The sequence below is a fragment of the Clavelina lepadiformis genome, chromosome 2, assembly GCF_947623445.1.
Source record: "Clavelina lepadiformis chromosome 2, kaClaLepa1.1, whole genome shotgun sequence".
NCBI classification, from domain to species: domain Eukaryota; kingdom Metazoa; phylum Chordata; class Ascidiacea; order Aplousobranchia; family Clavelinidae; genus Clavelina; species Clavelina lepadiformis.
In genome coordinates this window covers 19,580,379-19,598,107 of record NC_135241.1, presented here as the reverse complement: position 1 = coordinate 19,598,107, position 17,729 = coordinate 19,580,379, and the positions used below count along the sequence as shown (strand labels likewise).

The following is a 17,729-nucleotide window of genomic DNA, read 5'->3' as shown; positions in this document are numbered from 1 at the left end:
TTTCAGTCCTGTTATTTCTAGTTGATCATTGTTCAGGAAACACCGACTTCCGAGTCAAGCGTGAAGCATATTTCATTAACTACAGCATTCAAGAACATTATCTTATAATGGGCTTTTCTTTGTATTCCTTGATTGAAGCTGCACTACTCTTTGTAAATGCTGCTGCGATTCTTCATGAAGAACGATTTCTTTCAAAGATTGGTTGGGGAGCTGACCAAGGAACGCATGGCTTCGGTGAAGAACCTGGTGTAAAAACACAACTTTTAAATTTTGTTCGCTCCGTCAGGACTGTCATGCGCGTGCCACTCATATTTATGAATTGCGTTACTATTGTATGTTTGCTACTCTTTGGATAGCTGAGCTTCCTAGCTTTTAAACTATGTAAAATGTATAAAGTGATTGAAGACCAAGAATCGTCTGCCATATTCTACGCTTCAAAGTGTTGAAATGCGAATGCTGAATAACCTGAAATGTTGTGTTCTGTATCACCCTAGTTGTGCAAAATGTATTTACACTGAAAGTGTGGTGTAATAAATTAACATGTCACAGTACAGTAGCAAACGTAGTTAATGCAAACTGATATTTTGTGGTTTGCTATTATTATCTAGAGGCGGGCAGATTTTATGGTTGATGATTTTGGGAAAAGGTGTGTCTTGTAGATACACTCATTTAACATGTACAGTACAATGCATAAACACAGTAATGCCAGTAACTAATTAAATGAATCAATACGTTTTACACATTTCCTTTCCAACGATTGACAAAGGCATTAAACAACCTACATCTCCAATAGGGTTAGTTTGGACATCAATAATATTTGCTATCCGGTTAACTGGGTAATAAGGAGTAAGCACAAAGCAACCTATTTATCCTAATTTTCTAGTAAAACATAATTTGTTGATTGTAAAAACGTTGAAGTGTGACATATAAACAACAAATATATCAGAAACAGCTCTCTTTAGAAAACCGCCCAGTCCTCACCTTGCAATGCATCTACTTTAAGTGTTAATGCCTTGAGGATAACTTATGTTTCTACTTCCGCATTTTGATCGATTTGTGACATAATAGAACGAATTCTTTCAACACTTCACGTTTTGTGTAGAATAGAGGACAAAGAGCTGTGAACTAGGTTTTTAATTAAGTTCATAAAGTCAAACACCACTTCTGTTCTGCCGTTTCTGAAAACAGATGAGTTCAACAATTTCTTAAAAAGGCGTAAAAACACACTAACAACTTTATGCATTTGTCATCCAGTTAATGGACCAAATTTTATCCAGATATCTGATAGCTAAAATTGGCTTGGTTAATCAATATCCGGATAGTCCAACCCTAATCTCCGAAGTATTTGAAGTGCAGGACATTAAATGGCCATCAGAATTGTACATCGCACGAGCATCAAATTCTCTAATTTCAACAAAACATCAGATGTTGTTTGTATGAGCCTGTACTTTAGTTTTCTGTCAAGCTGTACCTGAAGAAAGCAGTTCACGCAATTTACTTTATTTTTTAAAAGAAACTATAGCAACGCACAAACAAGTGCGAATGATATTAACCGCATACTGTTACTGGGCAGTAATTGCATGGTTAAAGTTGGAACCAGAAGTTATTTTACCACAAAAACAGCTAGGTATCAAAAATGACAATATAGTGGAACTTTGACATCGTGTGGGGGCCTATGTAGGGATGTGCAAAATTGGATGTCTATGAATGTAGTCATGAGTCCATTTCAAATGTTTAAATGGCTCACAAAAACAATAAGTAAAATTAGAAAGAGCAGCAAGGCAGAAACTCCACTACAGTAGAAAGCTGACAAATAGCAACAACCGAATTTCATCAAAAGTATTTGTTTGCACATCCCTATAAACAAAAGAACAGGAAGCCCCAATGTGTAGTAACAATTGCAAATGGAACAATTATATAACTATTAAGTTATTAGATGGTTATCAACCCTGCAAGTCTGAGCAAACTTCTATGCAAAAAACTGAAAATTTGTGTGTAATATACAAGAGGTATTACACCAGCCACGGCTGGGATTTCGATATAATTCACAGTGAAAAACAATTAGCCAATAATGTTGTGACAAGTTATTCTACACACAACATACAAACTTTAAACCCCCAGAAAAGATGGTTTCAAAAAAAGCGTGTCTTAAAAAACAAAATAAACTCAACAAACCTAGCAGGTTTACAGGAAAACAAAACAAAACGTCACCAGCAAAAATATCTAAACAGGAAGATATTAATTAATTGTTATAAGATGGCATCATATATAGGGTGGTTATGCAATATCAAGACAACACTATCACAAACTTTGTGCTCCTAGAAGGTGACTTTGAAACATTACGTTAAAATGACAACTAAAGACTTCAAAACATTCCATTAAGACGAGATGACAGCTTTGACACTGGCATGTTGCATTCCAAATGTTAAAATGATTAGGTGGCTTCAAGAACGCTTCTTATTCTTTCTAACTGTAATGATCATGTTCTAAAATATATTTTTGTTCCTCCATATTCATTCACTGGCTCCCGTTACCATTGACAACAAAACAGTAATGTCATCTGGTTTCCCACCTGGAAAACAAAAAATACGACCCATTAAAACAAGTTACTATTCAAGTAACAAAGTCAGATTTTAACAGGTGTCCTGGTGCCATGGCAATGAATGGTTGCACACTATGCACCCATTTTTTTTAATGATCAGCCTTCATCCCACAATGAGGTTGTTCATGCAACTGGTGTCTGGATAATGCCATTTATTAAAGCTTGATCTGTGCCAGACAATGTTATGCACACAGAATGAAGTGATTGTATTAAGAGATGTATTCACGGGAAATGACTTTGGCAATTGTGAAAACACAACTAGAGATAGAAAAAGTAGAGTTTTTATGAAATCTTAGACCTAAAAAGCACTGCATTGTCTGATTGTGTGTGTTGGCATATTAAACTTAGTGTGCCAAAGCTGGGCATACATTTTTACATAGCCAGGATGCCCAGAGAAATCCACTCAGAAAAATAAGGGGTATTCCCAGGCAGAATTGGGATTCGTTTGTGGAAAATGCCTGAGCGTGTCCGTGTTTATATAAAAGCAAACAATTTTTTTCTCGGCACATCCCTAAACTTTCACTGATCATGAACACTGATTGTATTACTTAAAAGACAAATCATTAGATACTTAAATGCTGTTATACTCATGCAAATAGGTACTTAAATAATACAAACATTGAGAACAAAATTTTATCGAAAGAAACAGAGTTTAGTACTGTTCACAAACATACAGAAAAAATAATACTTAAAAGCTGCAAACAATTGACTTGACCTATAGCTCCCAAATTCCCGTACTTTTTTCTTAGACGTTTTTTGTATCTGTAAATTTTGAAACCTGATTATTTCACCGTAAGTTGGTCAAGCAGCTTGTTGTTAAAGATCGGCAGTTAAGGGTATGCAAAAAGTTCATTTAAAATTGAAGGTAGATTTTATAGCAACATCTTTTTTTCAAGTAGCCAATTTCCCACGGTTTACTAGTTCATTGCCAACATCACAAATTCACACAAATTGTTTTCGGTGTTTCTTCATATGTCTTAGTTGCTAATCTCAACAGTATTCAAATTCTCCCAAATACAAACCTGTAATAGCCCCTGACACAAAATACAGTGTGCAATGCCAAAATGAAACATCAAGCAAACTTAACTCTGAGGCAAAGTTCGAACGAATGATAATGCGATCAAAATCCTAAAAAAAGTTCTTCACATTCACACATGGTTGGGCACTCCAGTTTTGTAAGTTAAGTTTAAGTTGCTATGTTATCAAATTTAAGTTACGTTAACAAGAAATTGCGAAAAAAGTTTTAATTGTACAACTTTTTTTCTGATGAAACGGTAACAGAGAAAATTTTTAGGTTTAACACATTACTGTGACACAACCATTGTAATGTGATCATACATTTTAGATGAGAATACAATGCAGTTGTAGTTAGTTTGCTTTTAGTAACTTCATGGTACTTGGAGGTACATGGAGTATTTAGACTCTACCCACTCCAGAACACAGTATATAAGATTAAAAGTTTTTAGGAAATATAGATCTGCATTAAAAATTTGCTTTTGCATATTTATTGACAAGATGGAAGAATGACAGGAAAACGCTTCGGATTTATTTCCAACCTCATCAAAATCTTACTATTATACATACATCATCATCATCATCACTTGATTATAAAATTCAATTGACACATTAACAAATAACAACATGCGCAGATTGTTTTGCAGTAATCGGCCGTCATCACATCAAATTATGTGTCATGCTGGCCGTGTCATCACATATAATGTAAAATGAACAAAACAGATATGCGAAGAATAACTGTGTCATGAAACCAACATTGTTCTGTAAAGATGATTTGCCTAAACAAGCACTACTTGCCAATTTCAATAAAGGGCTGTTATCAAGTCTGAAGTTGTGTTGTGAAAAAAACAAACAAATATAGCTCTAATGCAATGTGCAATTTTCTTGGCCACATGGCATGTAGTTAATGTTAAATCAGTAATTTCTGATTGCACTGGGTTAACAAGTAAAACCATAAACCTTTTTATAGTACAAAAAATCCATAAGTAACAATCTGCAGATTTACAAAAGCTGATCATACTTTTCATACCGATCCACACCAAGATTGGAACAAAAAATAAATCATACATGTATTATATATAATAAATCATTTGTCATACCTGTTACATCATAACCATTTAATCTAGCTTGCTTTGCAAACGGAGACAAGTAGTCGGGATCGTATGACAGGTCACGTGCCTGTTCCGCAATGCTCCACGCAGTATGCTTTATACTTTCATATTTACTATCCTGAAATATAAACAATACAACCGCAAATTTAATGCAAGTTGGCGAAGTTAAACTAATATATGCATGTATTTGTTGAAACAGGTTGGTTGTGATAATAAAATGTATACGTATATCCTAAAAATATTGGCACAGCTACTAGAGCACAATGTATGCAAAACGTCATGTTAAATTAGGTCATAATAACACTGAGCTGTTAAATTTTTGCTGTAATACGTGACAAAACACACAAGGATTGTCTTGAAATCCAGACATAATTTAAAAAATATTTAATCTTACAATACAATTTGGAGGTCAACAAATGATTAAAAACATTATACCTTAAGCCTAGATAATTCTTTTAAAATAACGCTATCAGGCATATTATCAAATAAACCATCTGTTGCAGTTAGTATGATGTCACCAAGTTCAAGGTCAAATGAGGTCGTATCAGCATCTTCTGCCCTAGAGAGATACAGAAATAATAACCGATTAAACTCATACACCTATGTGTGACTCTAAATATAAAATGTTTATCACCCTGTAATGTTTATAAACAATAATTAATCATCAGCATAATCAAGGCAAAGTAAAGCAAAAGTCCAGGAAACTAGCACACAATTTAAGAATTAATAACCAATAACAGCGTAAATCATAGCGCTAAAGTCATTTTGCACAGTCAATATGACATTACAGCCGGATATAAAACTTTCTGGTTACACTAAAGTGCCATAAAGTTAGTGTTTGTAATGTTACAAAGTCAATGCAATGCCAAGGACATCTTACCAAGGTCAAAACGTTAAAAAACTGTAGTTAGCAAGATTTAAATTTTTATGTTCTTATGCTGTGGCCTATTCCTTGCACCAAGGGTTGCTTGACAATATGCAATAGGAAATATCCTTGACAAGGATACACGTTAGTCAAATTCTATAAAATTGGACCCCATTTACTCACGCATCATGAAGCACTTCTCCACGATGTTCTTCAGGCGGCATTGAAAGTTGATATGGTGTATTAAATGTGTGTTGCTGTTCAGTGGAACGGTGGATCACCTCTCCTTGCCTCACTATCATGAAGCCCGAATCTCCGAGGTTGGCAGTGTGCAAAGTCTGCTTGGTTCTGTCAAGTATGACTATGCATGCAGTGCTGCTGCCTGCCAATAGTATGAATGTTTCAATGTACTTTAGAACTCAAGGCAAAATTTATTATGTACCATATACTGGAATATAGTTATATATATCATACAGTTTCTTATTTTCTGGTAACATCGCTTTGTCACTGCATTCATAAAAAAAGTTGACCTACAGAACTAAACTTAGTAAACACACAAGTACTTCATATAAATGGTATCATAAGACTTGATGTAAGATATAAAAAGTCAAGATACATTTGTGATAAAAAACGTATTTGTCGAAAACACTTCATTTTCAATGACACAATGCATGATACTTTAATCAATCGATCTGATTACAAGTTATTCCCTTAGTATACCATTAGGTATAACTTTCATACTATCTGAAACTCTGGCAAATAGGATATGACACCATCCAAAATGATACAATAAGACGTAAGATTGCATGCAATAACTTTTACAAGCGTCAGGATAAAAGGCAAATATATAATATATACTGCTTTTCCCATATCAAATTGAAAAATCTGTCAGGCTGAGGTGCTATAACACGAGTTGAGAGTACGGACATGAACACACAACACTTTTCATTGCAGTTGTTATATCGCTTTTGCTTCCAGAAAGTATTATACTACTGCCCACTAGTTTTATGTTTAAGATTGTGAATTAAGCCGGACCACTGCCAGTTTTTTTATCAAAATAAAGCATGTTTATTGAAATAGCTTGTAATATAATTTAAATAAATATCTATCAATATCAACCAAATTGAACTTCCTATCTATAGGGAGGAAATAAATTTTTTTAAAGTGCTTCAAATAACAAATTTAGAACGCATCAAATTAAATTCAAGTCCTTAGGGGATACATTGCATTATCTGAGCCAGTCTGAGCAATAGACATGCCTCAATGCACACAAAGAAATCACTGCTAATAAGGATGACCTTGCTTAAGCATAAGGTATAAATACGACCTTGTGACTGTGTAAAGATCAAATGGTCTAATAGCTTGCTATTACAGTTATCTGCTTTCACAACTGAAAGATTTGTTTACAAAGCAAGCATTCCCTTCACTTCACTTCACTTCACTTTAAAACAAGGTATTTCCATTACATAGCTTACCATATAGTAGTATAGTAGATAGTATACAAAAACATCAGATTATAGTGTCGTCTACACAAACTACACTATAGACCAGGGGTGGCCAAACTGCGGCTCTTTGAGCCTTCAATTGCGGCTCTTTAATGAATTAGCATTGTTGAATTAGACATGCATTTTCCCGGTCAAGACGAGTTGTTTGATCAGATTATGAAACAATGCGTTCTATCACACGTAGTAACAATGGACTCATTGTTAGTAATAATGAAATTACACTCCAAAAACTACATTATTGTACCGAAGTGTGCTAACTTATACACTGTAGTTAAACACTGTCAGATTGAAGCTGTACGTCAGGGCTGACCTAGTTTTAAGTCTTGGTTACGTTATACTAATAATTGCAAAAAGAGTTGGTGAAGACTCATAGTATCACCACGCAGCACTAATGTTTATCAATAGCTACACTTCGTTGTGAGTGAATAAATTCGAATTTTTATTGTGTTTGTGTTGTGGCTCTTTTAAAACTGGAATTTGTTATATGCGGCTCGAGCATGAAGCCGGTCTGGCCACCCCTGCTATAGACTATAGTGTAGTCAAAAATGATACTATCAGACCAACAAAAACAAGCTTACATGCCGCCGTCATTAACATTGCACAAAATTTGTAAACCAATTAGCCTAAAAAATGGCCCAAACCTGCCAAAGGAGCTTTGTCTTCTAACAGTTCCTTGTATCCAGAAGCAAGAAGTTCTGATGGTTGGTTTGGAACAAACCTTCCAGTTTTCACCAACATCTCACAAGCTTCCATCAACTTTTTAGAGAATTGTGATGGATCAATGCCATAGTTTCTCCATCCACCAACACCATCAGCAACCCCTGTACGTAACGTCCAACATATCACAGTACAGTAAGAGATCAATAATAGGACGTTGCAGAAAACAATTTCCTTCAAACTTCTGGTTCCAGATAAATTTTGTGGTTTCAGACCTTCCTAATGCCAAATTTATAAATTGTTTTGAAGATGCCTTTAAAAAACTTTGCACCATCCATGTTGTGTAATTCATCTATGTTTTACAGCAACTTTATGCATGCACAATGCAAATATAAGGGTCAGAACATTTTCCTGTAGCCATAGTGTTAAAGCCTTTGAAGTTAAAGAGCAACACATGTAAAGGCACCCAGACAATATATCAGCAGAGTGCTAATGAGGTTATAAGATAAAATTGTTGGCCAACAATATAATGAAAAAAGAATGTTTTATTTCACCTAACACATCTGTTGTGTTGTGATAGGTTACAAAGCATGCATCATCTCCATATAATCTTTTATCCAAAATTGAAACTGCTCTTGGTGGTATTCTAGAAGATCTTCGAAGAGGGGAGTCAAACTTAGAAAATCCACTCACAGCAGACACAAGTCTAAATGGATTGGTGGATGGTGCTGAAACGAAATTTTCATAGCTTTTGGAATGATCAAATGAAATTACTTTTAATATATGGTAATACTGCAAATTAAAACTTAATGTTTTTCTGCCAATAATTTTGTGGTATGATTAGAAATATCAATTATATGCAAGTAGATATCTACATAACAAGCTATGCAATACATAAAGCAAAATTTCATACTGTAAATATTCCATGACAGATGCATGGTTTGAGTACAACAATATATACATCTAGTTTTTTTACCCGAGTTTGGTTTGGAATATGATGTTCCATAAACAGAACTTTGTGAGAATGAAGAGACACCTGGAAGGTAGTCCAACTCCCCCTGACTTACTGAGTTTGCAAACGCTCTTGCTAATACACGACCGTAAGTCATTACCGAAAACATTCTGCTCAGCAAGACAGGGGGTTGCCACAAGGACAACAATCTGCACAGCTTTACATGAAGATTTGGAGGCATAAGACTGAATACATGTACAAAAAAACTATGGATAACCTAAAGAAACAAATCTGATATATTGTATATATAAACGCTATTGGGCACTATTGTGGGATATTTCCAGTCTATAAAAATCAACAACATCACTATCATCAAGCAGCTGTGATGTGTGAAGAACTTTAGAAGCATTTGGGAATACTTGACGTATCTACGATATTGGGAGAAAAGTACTTACGGCATATGCAAATTATTGAGATGAAAATTAAACTACAAAATGGGAATTTATTATAATCTACAATTTACAGCTTAAATTTTCTTCATGACATGACACACAAGAAAGCTAACCAATCGAATATCAGGTAAAAACAGCTACCACTAACTGCGTTACTGACCAACAAGACTCCTATGCAGCTGTCTATGAATTTTCTAAAATAAATTGGTACATCCCAAAATAGGTAAAACTGGATATCTACCCAAAAACCTTTAAGCATTGTAGCAATACTCTGCCACTCATAATTTTGGCAATATTATTTCTCGTCTTAGTATTGTGCAAATTTGCACAGCATAATAATGAAGTAATTTTTTGGACAATGGAAGATCACCTAACTTATTGTCAAAGAAATTTATTTATTTTAAACAAACATAAAGGAATTAATGCGTAAGTATATAAACAAAGGGCTCTTTAACTCCTTTCTTTTATGTGATATATTTATATATATTATAGTTTTTGCACTGGACATTGAAATTTATTTTAGACTTGAAAATCAGCTTTCTATGAGGTGGGTGAATTCAGCAGTTGGATGCAATATTAACTAATTAAGTGCAGAGTGACTATTTCACTGTAAGTTGGTTACACAGCCAATAGTTATAGGTAGGCAGTTAGGTAATACTGGCAGAATAGCTAAGTAAAAATTCAATTGTAAGCTATTTAAGGTTTAACTAAAGTTAGACTTAGATTAAAAGGAGGAATTAGGTTAGGTTTGGGTTACCCTGTCATAACATTTAAGTTAGGTTAACAAGAAATCCTGAAAAATAGTTTGGAGTGTAGGATTTTTTCTAAGCCAGTCCGGTCTGTGAGCCAGCAATCCTAGACCTACAGCCTAACCCTAACCTAAATAAGTCGGATCTAGTATACAAGTGCACAACCAGATGACGTCACAATTTAGTAGGCTATAGCTGGGGTCTACTGCAGAAAGGCATCCTTTGGTTGTGTACTTGTATACTAGACCCATTACGTCAACGTATGACGTACAGAAAATTGCTAGATTAGCCTACCCTATCATACACCTTCATACTAGCATACGCCTATGCTGTCTACGGTAACGAAAGGCTATATAAATCACAAATTTGTATTTATTAGCTTATCACCATTCTGCCATAGGCCAAAATTCGTAAATAGTAAATTATAAACTCAAGTAAGCAGTGCATTCTTTAGTCCAAAGGATATATTCGTATCTTCGCCTCTTGGGCTTCAGAATACTTGTTGGCTGGCATAACATTCTTTGTTGATCTCGGCAACGTGCTACTTGCTAAGTCAAACAACCTAACTTAAGCTAACAAAAAAATAACTAAGGTCACCTTTAACAAGATGTTGCCATTTCAAAAATTAAGTTTAAAATCTATCTATCTCAGTCATTATTTTATTAGAATGCAATCGAAGTCAATCGAAAGTTGATTTTTGTTCGTTGTTGAGTTTTAATCGTATCATTTCTACAAACGTAACAAAGCAAGTCTGGACTATTTTTGCACTTTCTTGGCATGATGGTGATGAAACTAATGCATTTGCACTATACAGCAAACAAATTAATGCACATATAGTTTTGAAAACACTGATCGTCACTTCCGTGTTCCAATGAAACAATGCTACAAACAACTAAAACTACCATAAATTGAAGATCTAAACCAGGGATGTCCAACCTTTTATTATAGTGGGCCGCATTGTCACTTGAAATAATTGAATGGGCCGCAAAACCTATCAAATTTCAAGAAAAATGGGTACATGAAGTACATACTTTTGTAGTGAAAATGACTAGCGGGCCGCACAAAAATGTCAGGCGGGCCGCACTGTGGCCCGCGGGCCGCAGGTTGGACATCCCTGATCTAAACCATACCACATACGCCCTTAACTATTAAATAAATGACTTACTTATAGCAAACACTTGTTTCTTATCAGATATTTCTTATCAATATCAGTCCAGCCACAGATGGAATGTTCTTCACAGAATAATACTTCACAGAAGTAATACACAAACGAACTAATATTTGTCTTACACTTACTACAAAAATGACTTGATTACCTTCTTCGCGTGTAATGCCATCGTCAGTTTCTTATATAACTGCAAGCCAGCTTTTGTCACACGTTAAATGCAAGCGGGCACATATTTACCATTGCGCATCTGCTAGGCATTCCCTGAAGATAACTTTACTTGGAAACAGATTTCTGTAGTTTACATTGCACAGACAGCCGGTCTATGATATGCAGAACAGATCAATCAAAACAAACAGTTTTGACATAGCTGTCAAACTTCATAATTTATGACGAAAAGTAGAGGTATTGGAAATAAATTTGCGATAAATTACAACAAAGTTAAACTAATTTGGTTTCTAAACCGTCAGTGCACGTAGCCTAGCCTTTAGGCCAGCATGTCATTTTCGCCCAAGTATACAATTTGTAGCTGGGCACTGGATACAAGTCGATCCTTGTAAAAATAGGCCAAATTTGTACGGAACTTCAACTTAATCAATGAAAATGGTGTTACCGTGTTAGGTAAACAGGTAAACACTTGCAGCAAATACGTTTGTACGTCGCGCTTTGACGTGTCAAGGCGTTCCTCATTACTAAAAAAGACATGTCCAATCGAGACAAAAAAGCATCAAATCTCTACATTATTTGCCAAGAATGGTCGATTAAATTAATTATTTTGTCACAAACAAAGTGACATGTAGACAACACGAAAACAGAGAACACTAGTTCTAATGGGATTACCAGCAGTGTCAATACAAGTACGGCAAACAATGCATGGATAATGAACAATAATGGATATTACTATTCAGCTAGAAGAGCCACAAAAAACACGTCAGCGAGCTATCAAGGGAGATGCCGATGCTTAACTTCCAACAGACCCAATTTTATTCTAGTTTTTATTGGCCTAAGAGGTGCCAACTTATCCAACTGAGTTATGAACACAAGCAATTAAGGTGTGAGATTGGAGAACTGGGAAGTGCTAATTAAGCGAAGTTCATTACGCACTGAAGTTCACTCTAAAACGGCAGCACCAACTGATGCATTTGTTTTTATCAATGACATTACATTGGTTCTGTGACCAGCTGCGTTCGGCAGCAAATTAGTGTAATACTGTCGACATCATCTAACAGTTTCTGTTACAACTTCACAAATTTCTGGCCGTAGGTTATAGTTCATATACAACATTTAACATATGAAAAAACACATAGAATCTTAAAATAGGAGACTTATATATGTTCCGCCTAAGGTGCTAAGCGAAACATGAGATTCGAAAACATAACAAGTACGTGATAACTTTCTTTTATACATTGGTACAGTATTTGATATTTGGGTATACAAGTTATACGCTAACGCGCTGCGTCATTGCCCATTACGTATAGCCTGTGGTTATATAACACGCCGCCATTCCTGAAATCTTACATAACAACTACGGTAATAAAAGAAACGTTTACGATAGTGACGAGTTACGCTTCAGCGAACAGCTTACCTTTTTAGACGTAGTTCAAACGAATACTATACGCAAGCTAATGACTATTTTAAACAGTACTAAAGCACTTGGAATGAGCAAGTGATAATGTTTAGATAGACATGTCAGCCGCTCTATACAATACAATGTTGAATTATGTTCCACGAATATTAAATAACATATTGCTGAGATGGTACTGTACTGTAAAATGGTACTGTACTGTAAGTTAGATAGAGACGTCAATGTACGTGTCACATCATTACTGCGTTTAGCAAATGCAAGGTTGTTTTGTAAGCTTAGATCGATGATTTGAACGATATTAAGTTGCGGCCAATGCGTCAGATAGCAGCAGCTTATAAATTATAAATAGCACAGTACCTTCAGTGTTCACGTATTCCCGCATACGCATGACTTGAGCGATTGCGGTAGACATAAGCTACATTATTTTCCCAATTCTAAAATAAATTTTACTTTCGTTTGTGTATGCAATGATTAGTAAAGGTATAGCCTGAAATGCTGAAAATGTTGAGACTGTGGAAAATTAAAAAGTATATAATGTATATTGCTTGCAACCAAAGTGTGAATACTTGAGTGCTGTTTCCGGGCCGTGACGTAACTCAGCAGCAAGCTGTGTTGAGAAAAAGGCATAGGTTTTATATGCTGCTCTTTATCAATTATCTTATATTTATAACGAAATTTTGTAAGAAATCTGTGAAAACACAAAGCCCGGAAATTGTTGACCAATTGATTTAAAAACTGAGTTTACTTTCTCACCGAATAAACGTGTTTTATACTAAACTTATATTATAGCTCTGTATTGGTTCATAAAACGATTGTGGTAAGGCTAGAAACATATCCGAGGAAGACTGCTAGAGCGTAGGACAATACCTAAACGCAAAAATAGAAGGATGATTGGAAAAATACTCTTTTTTGTATCAATGTTAGTGTATTGTCCAATTGCCGGTTTGAACGCTGCAGCAGTGGTCACATTTACGAAGCCGAGAGCGACATGTAAGTTAAGAGCAAAAAACTATTGACGTTTTGCGACATGAATTCAATCCCATAATACAGTTTATTGTGAATATCTAACTACAATCTCCTTATTCGTGGTCTTCTCTGCTGACGATTATTGTATGATTAATATTGATTATAAGAAATAGCAACAAAAGAAGTTTATAGATCTACCAACTGATGTACTAGATATAGTCTTAGATATACATATACACTTTGCCGACAGTGACATATTCAGTACCTAGGTCAAATAGAACACAGTTTTAACAATTCATACAGTTTCTAATACATTTTGCTTTGGCAGTGCCCGGCCCGCCTGTAGTGTTTATACCGGGGGACGGAGGGAGCATGGTTGAGGCCCGTCTTAACATGACAACAGGACGAAAAGGATGCCCCGAGCAGAGAGACTGGTACCGATTATGGTTGAACGTTGAGGTATTATAAATATATAATTTTTCCAAATTATGTTTATCGAAATTTAATTTTCTGTAGTAATATACAATCAACAGAGGATTGTACGTTTTCAAAGTCTTTTATTACTAATTTCATTGGGTTGTTATGCTTCTTTGGTTTTGTACGCGTATATGGTTTGGTTACCTTGTTGTGGTTTACATCAAACAAATTATTTGTTGTGGATTGTTGGGTAAACAATGTGCTGTAACATTCGATGTTAAAATAGATCAAAGTATGTTGCCTACCAACAATATTTGAAAAAAGCAATTCTTTGCTTTGACATGAAGCTAAATTAAGGTCATGCAATTTTATTTCGCAGCTCACCAGCGTAAATGTTATTTAGCAGATATTAATCTGTCATTAACAATTACGATATCATTCTAAAGACATGATTAGGTATAGGACACAGGACGCTGCACGTTGCACAAATTACAGTAAATTGTAAAAAGCATTGGCCAAAGGGCTTGCATTGTTTGGTAAACCGTTCACAAGCCGGGTGCTATGAACGGGTACAGCTGTGTAGCATTGTAGCTTTTTATCTTATGACATTGCACATTAACTTGCAGGAATTAATTCCGAAAGATGTGCCGTGTCAGGTCCAAGCCATGCAGCTTTTCTTTGATCCGAAAACGAACAAAAGCCTGAGCCGTGAAGGAGTTGAAATTCGAATTCCGGGTTTCGGTAATACTCACGACGTGGAGTACATAGATGATAGCTGGCTCGCTTACTTTGCAGATAACGTGGGAGCGTACGCACACAACCTTGTCGAAGGTGGGTATGTCGATGTAAATTCCCTAATTAATGTTTGGTAGTTTGATACACAGTGATTTACGTTAAACTTCTGAGTTTAAAGTGTCTTTTCAAAAGTGATATATAGTAGATAAAGTTGACATGTTCAACCTAGATTTTGTATTGCAGCACTTGTGTCAAATGGTTACATACGGGGTCGAAGCGTTCGGGGAGCATCATTTGATTTTCGGTTATCGATGGCTTCCAACACAGAATACTTTTTAAGGTACGTAGTGTTTTATTGTTTTCTCGACAAATCACTCGAAACGACACCACGTAACCTTTCCTTGTTTTCTCTCAATCATAGTCTATGTACATAACAAACGTTTGAAGATGAATAATAGCGACTAAGTCCAAATTGTGATTGCACCATTGCACACTTTTAAATTGCTCCTTGAAGGTGTTTTTCAAATGACATGTATATTTGTATAGACTACGCAAGCTTATCGAGTCTACTTACGCCGACAATTCCAACACAAACGTCGCCCTTATTTCACATAGTATGGGTGGGCTTTACACCACGTGGTTCTTAAACCACCAATCAAAGGCATGGAAGGTAGGTGTGTTTTGGAGATTTTATGATTGCTGTGGTGCAAATAAGGGTAACTGCTGCTCACATTGGTTGACGTAAGAACAGCGAACAACACAATATTTGTCGAACTTCCCTTAAATATTTAATTATTTACCGGCTTGTAGTGGCTGCTCGGTTGATTTAGTAATTCTAGAGTTCTAGCTTTGTTTATACTGTATTTGTCAGATTTTATGGTTAAATTTATGTTATCTAAAACATTTGTGTTATACATTTGCTTACCTTGTTCCTTAATGTCGTTGGAAGGCGGTAAATATTGCATTTATAATGTAACGCTTTCTTTGGTTACAGGACAAATATATCAACAGTTTTATTTCACTTTCCACGCCATGGGCTGGGTCGACTGAAAGCTTACAGGCGATTGTGTCTGGGTTTACATTCCACGTTCCTCTTCTAAATCCACTCGTGGTTAGAACCGAGCAGCGATCTTGGGAGTCCAGTAAGTACTTGACAGAAAATTTAAGGCATGGACTACCTTGAAGTTATCACTTAATCGTTGTTTCTGCTGCTTCAAACCGGGTTAAATTAATTATTGTCTTTCTTGTCCAGATTTCTTGCTTCTTCCTAACGCCAAAGTTTGGCCTTCTGGCAAAGTTTTTATACTAACTGACAAACGTAATTACACTGCGCAACCGTCAGATGTTGCGGATCTCTTGCAAGAATTAGGACTTTCGACCGATATTTATCATTACGTTCGGGATGCCAACGACCCAAAAAACACATCAAGTGTCCTTCCCCCACACCCTGAGGTCACCACCTACTGCATGTACGGTACCGAATTGGCCACAGATAATGTGTACGATTACAGGGCAAAGACGTTTCCTGACGTTCAACCTATCATCAGCACTGTACCAGGAGATGGCACGGTTAGCCATGAAAGTCTGTCTTCTTGCAAAAAATGGGAAAGTTCTAAGACAGTTGAAATGCAATTTCCCTCCGCAAGCCACACTGACATGCTCAAAGGAAAAGATCCGATAAATGCCATTTTGAAGATTTTACTCCAACGCCAATAAATCAACCGTTTGCACACGGTTTATTGTAACAGCTTATGCATTTCATCTTTCAACTGTGTCCGATGGGCAATCTTTTGCCTTTTATGCAATTCCAAGCAAAAATAATTGTTTTAAAGCCAAGATATTTCTGTGCAACATAAATCATTTTAGGCCTATTATTGTACAATTACTGTCAACGCTTTTAGGCGAATTTAATTTTTATTTTCATTTTTGTCATCTTTTAACTTAGTTTTTGAAAAATGTGTTTACTGTCCTCAGTAGTGTCTATGCACCTATACTGATTTCGCATTCGCAAAAGAGATTTTAAATTAACAACCCTGATTTTTTTTTCTCGCATATGAAGGCACTGAACTGGGTGGCAGTTAAAGCTCAAACCAGGGGTGGCCAAACTGCGGCTCTTTGAGCCTTTGATTGCGGCTCTTTAATGAATTAGCATTGTTGAATTAGACATGCATTTTCCCGGTCTAGACGAGTTGTTTGATCAGATTATGAAACAATGCGTTCTATCACACGTAGTAACCATGGACTCATTGTTAGTAATAATCAAATTACACTCCAAAAAGTACATTATTGTACAGAAGTGTGCTAACTTGTACACTGTAGTTAAGTAAACTGTCAGATTGAAGCTGTACGTCAGGACTGACCTAGTTTTAAGTCTTGGTTACGGTTATACTAATAATATTGCAAAAAGAGTTGGTGAAGCCCAGGTGGAGACTCATAGTATCACCACGCAGCACTAATGTTAATCAATAGCTACACTTCGTTGTGAGTGAATAAATTCGTGTTTTTTATTGTGTTTGTGTTGTGACTCTTTTAAAACTGGAATTTGTTATATGCGGCTCGAGCATGAAGCAGGTCTGGCCACCCCTGGCTCAAACCATAGCAGGTTAATTCGGAGCATTGATCCTTCTGATCTTCTTGCAAATGGAAGGCCATCCATAAATACTTCAGAGTTAAGATGATCAATGAAGACTCATATAGGTGATTCATTTAACATTCACATCATGTAGATTATAGTCAGTTTCTGATTGATGCAACTGATTATCTCGCCCGTTGACAATCACAATTTTTGGAGAAGGCAGACTCACGTCCCACATTTTTTTCTCTTTTAAAGTGAATCTTGTGACTTAGCATATATAGAAGCGTCGGCTGTATTAATAAAACCTACCTGGGTCATGGATTTTGGGTTTGAGTTTGCAACTTCGTTTGTTGGTTGCAAAAACTGATGACTACTTCC

At 35.8% G+C, this 17,729-nt stretch overlaps 2 protein-coding genes across 2 annotated transcripts; one reads left to right on the top strand and one right to left on the bottom strand.

Moving 5' to 3' along the window:
- Positions 1-1,484: 1,484 nt before the first annotated feature.
- Positions 1,485-10,424, bottom strand: LOC143445911 (protein phosphatase PTC7 homolog). The gene is made up of 7 exons (XM_076945305.1): positions 8,732-10,424; positions 8,310-8,483; positions 7,740-7,919; positions 5,777-5,975; positions 5,164-5,287; positions 4,717-4,846; positions 1,485-2,572 (listed from the first exon to the last, which is right to left on the bottom strand). Exons 1-7 carry the CDS (start codon positions 8,946-8,948, stop codon positions 2,514-2,516), a joined length of 1,083 nt encoding a protein of 360 aa, XP_076801420.1. The 5' UTR covers positions 8,949-10,424; the 3' UTR covers positions 1,485-2,513.
- Positions 10,425-13,321: 2,897 nt separating this feature from the next.
- On the top strand, positions 13,322-17,288 carry LOC143446743 (lysosomal phospholipase A and acyltransferase-like). Its single transcript, XM_076946522.1, has 7 exons — positions 13,322-13,648; positions 13,953-14,083; positions 14,668-14,872; positions 15,020-15,116; positions 15,323-15,446; positions 15,771-15,918; positions 16,029-17,288. Exons 1-7 carry the CDS (start codon positions 13,546-13,548, stop codon positions 16,490-16,492), a joined length of 1,272 nt encoding a protein of 423 aa, XP_076802637.1. The 5' UTR covers positions 13,322-13,545; the 3' UTR covers positions 16,493-17,288.
- Positions 17,289-17,729: the final 441 nt, after the last annotated feature.